The 5,059-nt window shown below is 59.7% G+C and overlaps 1 protein-coding gene across 1 annotated transcript; it reads right to left on the reverse strand.

Annotated features, from left to right (window-relative positions):
- Nucleotides 1-419: 419 nt before the first annotated feature.
- LOC141964412 (transforming growth factor beta activator LRRC32-like) lies at nucleotides 420-3,374 on the reverse strand. Its single transcript, XM_074914755.1, has 2 exons — nucleotides 3,255-3,374; nucleotides 420-2,408 (listed from the first exon to the last, which is right to left on the reverse strand). The coding sequence occupies exons 1-2, from the start codon at nucleotides 3,372-3,374 to the stop codon at nucleotides 420-422; spliced, it is 2,109 nt and encodes a 702-aa protein (XP_074770856.1).
- Nucleotides 3,375-5,059: the final 1,685 nt, after the last annotated feature.

Consider the following 5,059-nt stretch of genomic DNA (forward strand, 5'->3'; position numbering starts at 1 on the left):
CGAGGATGTATGATGGGCAGGGCGGAAACTCCCCCTGCAATTGCTTATGGAGCGTTTAATTTCTTGCAGGGAACAGAGGAAATGGGGGCCGCTTCCTTCTGGAGAAGGAGAGGTGGCCCAGAGACCACCTCTGCCCAGCCCAGAGCTCAGCACCCACCACGCTCCCTTTATTGGGTTTGCAAAACACAGAGGACACCGGTGAGGGGAGGACACCCAAAATACGATAATATTATTAATAATCATTAGAGTTCTGACTGATCGCTACAGTTCCTGCTCCCCAGGGCTGGGCTACACCTTATCGGGTTTGCAATAAACTTTACTGGGTTGGCAAACCGCAGAGGACATTAAAATACAATAATATTATTAATAATAATTAGAGTTCTGACCGATCGCTACAGTTCCTGCTCCCCAGGGCGGGGCTACACTTTGGTGACGCTGTCTGCTGGCTTCGCCTCGGCTGGCTCCTCTCTTTCGGGGTGGGGGGGGAAGACCCCCACCTTGTTGCCACGGGGTCCCGCACACCCTGGCGACTTCTGCCTTTTCTTCAGAAGGCAGCAAGCCCCAGAGCTGAGAGAGAAAATCCCGATGACGACCACAAGCAGAGCCAGAGGGCTGATGCTCTTGGGACGTGGACAAAGCCACCGAGGGCTGCTGGTTATCTTGGCGGAGAGGTTCCTGCTCCCGTCCCGGTAGGTGCAAAGAGCTTCGTCCAGGTCCCGCAGGCCCACGCCGGCCGCCCGCAGCGTGTCCAGCCAGCCCAGCGAGCAGCAGCTGAAGGGGTTGCCAGCGACGGCCACGTCCTTCAGGCTGCGGGACCAGCTCGTGAGCGCTGGCTTTTCCAACGCCAGCAGGTTGTTATGGCGAACGTCCAGGCTTTCCAGCGGGGAGCAGAAAAGACCCGTAGGCAAAAGGCTCAAATTATTGCCCGAGAGATCCAAGACTTTGAGTGTGCCCAGGCAGGGGAGCTCTGCCTTGCTGTTGTCCATCTGGTTGTCCCTCAGAGAGAGTTTCTGCAGGGAGAATTCCAACCCCCCCAGGGCTTCCTTAGGCACAAACAAGTCCTTGTTTCCTGACAGGTCCAGGGAGAGCAGCAAGGTCTGGTTGAAGGCGTAGGGGCGCAGCCTGGTAATGTTGTTCTTGCGAAGATTCAGGTGCTTCAAGCGAGGCACGTTGTAGAAGGGGGTGCAGTTGCCCCCCGGGGCTGGCACGTGAGAACCGCCGCCTGAATTCCCTCCCCAGTTGCTCCCCTGGCTCTCGCAAGGCTGGAGGCTGTTGGAGCCCAGATCGATCGTTTCCAGCTGAGGCAGAGAATCAAAAAACCATCGCGGCAGCACGCGGATGGCATTGCTACGGAGGTCCAGCGAGCGCACGGAGAGGGCGGCGCGCTCCGGCGGCACGGGCGAGCGGTCGCTGGGCTCCGTGCTGCCGGCGAGCGACTCCCTGGCTACCTCCTGGAGACAGTTCATAGCCAGGCTGAGGCTGCGCAGGGAGCCCAGGCTGTGGAAAAAGGTAAATGGGAACAGCTGCAGCCGGTTATTGCTGAGATCCAAGTCAGCTACATGTGTCAGACCGGCCACGGCGGGCGAGGTCCCGTTAAAGCTTGCCATCTCCTTGTAGCGCAGCGCAAACTCTCCCAGATGGTGTGAGCCTGGGAGCAGGGAAGCAATAAGGTTGTTGGAGAGGTTTAAGTGTGTGAGATAATGGGCTTTGGGGAGCTCTGGAAAATAGAGCAGTCTGTTATGGCTCAAGTCAAGCACTTGAAGCAGGTAGGGCTCCGCTCCCTTCTCCGAGACAAAGAGCTCCAGGGCGTTGTGGCTGAGATTTAAAACTCGCAGCTGCGTGAGGCTGAAGCCAGAGATACAGTGGAGGGAATTCAGAGCCAAGTTCACCACCTCCAGCTCTTCCAGAGCCTCAAAAGCTCCCTCCTCGATTTCCATGATGTAGTTGTTGCTGAGATCGAGTTCGCGCAGCCGCCGTGCGCTCCAGAAGATCCCCGCCAGCAGCCTGGTCATCTTGTTCCCGGAAAGATCCAGTATCCTCAGTTTGGTGAGGTTGCTGATGTACCAGCCTGCCATGTGGCTCTCCAGGTTATTTGCTGACAGGTCCAGGACCTCTATATTCCTGAGCAGATGGAAGGCTTGCCCATTAGCGATGTAATTGTGGTCCAGGTGGTTTGATCCCAGGAGGAGAGAGCGCAGCTGGGGCAGCTGAGCCAGGGTCGTGGCTGACACGGCTTCCAGCTGGTTGAAGCACACGTCCAGGTACTCGAGCTGCCCGAACCCCAGCATGTGGCTGCCCGACAGGCTTTGGATGAAGTTGTTGGAGAGCTCGAGGTACTTCACTCCTTGGCCAAGCTCCTTCGGGAACTTGTGCAGGCCAGCACCTTTGCACGACACCTTCGTGGGGCTCTACAGGAGAAGCATCAGCATGAGAGAGTCTAGAAACTACAGCTCCAGCCAAGCCATTTGCTGTCCAACAGAGGCATGAGCACCATGGCAATGAGCACTGATCCCCCCTTCCAAGCCTGGCTCAGAGACAAGAAGCTTAAGGTGAGCTTAACCGAGTTGTTTCCGATGGTGCAAGGAGAAGGCTCAGCCTCTGGCCCCACAGGTTGTCCTCCCACGTGTCCCGGCAAGCAAGATGGGCAAAACAGTAGCGTAAGCACTGAAGATGCAGCAGGCCAGTGGGGAAAAGCCAGCCCCTGAAGAGCACTGGGACAGTCCAGGGACTGGTCCAGAGCATCCCTGTCCTGTCTGGGTAGAGGAAGGACAAAGTCCTGGTGGGATCCACCTTCCCTTCCCCTCCAAACTGGTTTCCTCCACCAGTTTGGTCTTGAGAGCCTGGACGTGGAGCAGCTGGTGTCTGTCCACTCCCTCCATCATGAATGTGGAACGTGGGGGTGTGGACAGACACCAGCTGCTCCACATCCAAGCTCCCAACTGCCTTCCTACCATCCACTGCAGCTGCCTGAATCCCAGTGAGACCCCGCTCTCCATCCTGCCTCTGAGCATCTCGAGCTGACACCCCGCAGCAGGGACGGCTGGAAGGTGCCACCAGCACAGCAGGGATGCGGGAGCAGCTGGGCACTGGGGACGGGAGAGCAGAGAGGAGAGCAAAGCTGGGAAGGTCAAAGAGATGGAGGCTGGAGGGAGGTGAAAGCTGTGGGGACATGGCTCCTGTGCTGAGCAGAGGGATGCTTGCGGCCCCGCTGAGGTCCCAGCGATGCCCAGGGGCTCCTCGGAAAACAGCCTTACCTGGTGGCACGGCGTGGCCCTGGGCCTCGCCTCCCCGCTAGACTGGGCTCTGAGGACAGACGGGAGCAGCCAGAGCAGCAAGCATCCTCTTTCAGCCAGGCGGTGTTCAAAGAGGAGCATGGTGGGCTGCGGGCGCTGCCAGCCCCGTCCTGCTCCCCCAGCGCGCTCCGGCAAGCTGGGCAGGGGCCGGGCTCTGTATAAATAGGTTTCAGGATGGGATGGGGGAAGGAGATAACGCATGTGGGTGTTCGTAGCTACGGAAGTGGGAAAAGAAAGGCATAAGATTGCAGAGGGGGAAAAACAGTTCAGAAAGCCACAAGGAAGGGAAAGAGAAACGGCGGGGCAGGGAGGAGGCAGGGCTGCACGGGCGCTCAGGTGATCGGCCGGCCTGCGCGCCCATGTCGTAGGGCCAGGAGGCAGAGGTGGTGCTGGGGAAAGGCACGAGGTTCTGGGGGGTTCCCCTGCGTGGACCTGCTCTTCCTCCCGCTTCCCCTGCCCTGGGCCACCACCCGTTCCCAGCGGGATGTGCGGACCTGGCATCCCCCCTCCTCCTCCTCAGGAGTCCGCTGTGCCGCAAGCGCTGGGCTCCTCGCTGCCACGTCCCCCTGTCCCTGCCACGTCCCCGTGTCCCCACCAGACCTGGAGGATGGCTGCTGGGTCACCCCCTCGCAAAGGGCAGGAACCAGGCGGGGACTTTCCCAGCGGCAGCTCCAGGTGGTACCAGGGCACCCAGAGCTGCACCTCACCCCCAGGGATTATTTTGCAGTGCTATCTCCGGGTCCCTGTGTCACCTAGGGCTGACACGCTCCCTGGCGACGTGCTCCTTGTGTCCTGCAAAACACACGCTTTTGGGGTTTCTGGCTCAACGTGGCCAATTTCCTTCCTGCCTGAAGGAGCACCTCCAGGCTGCTGCATGGTTGCCCGAGGGCGTGTTTTGCTGTAGTTTCAGCTGTAGAGCTGTTGCTCTAGTCCTAGATGTGTCTGGCAGGAAGAAAAAATAAGAATTATAGATAAAATAATATAAACACAGAGGTACAGATCTGGAAGATGAAGCAGCCTGGCGTCTGTTGTTGCCTCCCACTCTCCTGACACAGTGGGGAGCACTTTGTCCCCTCCAGGATGTGGTTCAGCCTTGAGTTTGACCAGTGTCACCAGGCAGCGGGGCTCAGCCCCGAGGCTGGGGCCGGAGTTCGGGGCTGCCGCCCTCCCTGCGCACGGCAAGAGCACCCGGGCTCCAGCAGCGGCTGCGCGCGCCCGGCCCGCTGTTGTTTTCGGAGGCGCGGTGAGGACAGCACATCTGTGCAGATGTGAAATCCTGCGGGCCAAGGAAACGCCGACCTCTGGATGAACCTTTGCCTCCAGCGTCCCTCGTCCGGCAGCAGCTGCCGAGCCCCGAAAGCGGAAGGCGGCGTTGGGGGGAGGAATCGTGCCGTGCAAGGGTTCCAGCCCCCAGTGCCGCCTCGCCCGGGGGAACCCCGGCCCTCTCCTCCCTGCATCCCAAATTGCTTGGCACAGGTCTACCAAGCGGGCACGGCCGATGAAATCAGCTGAAAAGTCCCTAATTTTGATGAGGGACTTCTGTGGAGAATCCCTGGGCATTTGCATCTCAAGGCTGTGAACTCCCTTCCGCAGGAGCGCCCGGCTGAGCGCACCGGCCGTGGGCCCGGAGCCCTCCATGGCGCCCTGTGAACACCCAGAGGCTTTTCACGGCCCGTGGCTGAAGGCAGAGGGAACCGCACAGCGCCGATGGGGAGAGATTTGCTCCTGCAAATCGTGAGGCATCCCCTGCCTCTTGCCACTCCTGA

Source organism: Athene noctua, chromosome 11, assembly GCF_965140245.1.
Source record: "Athene noctua chromosome 11, bAthNoc1.hap1.1, whole genome shotgun sequence".
Lineage (NCBI taxonomy): Eukaryota > Metazoa > Chordata > Aves > Strigiformes > Strigidae > Athene > Athene noctua.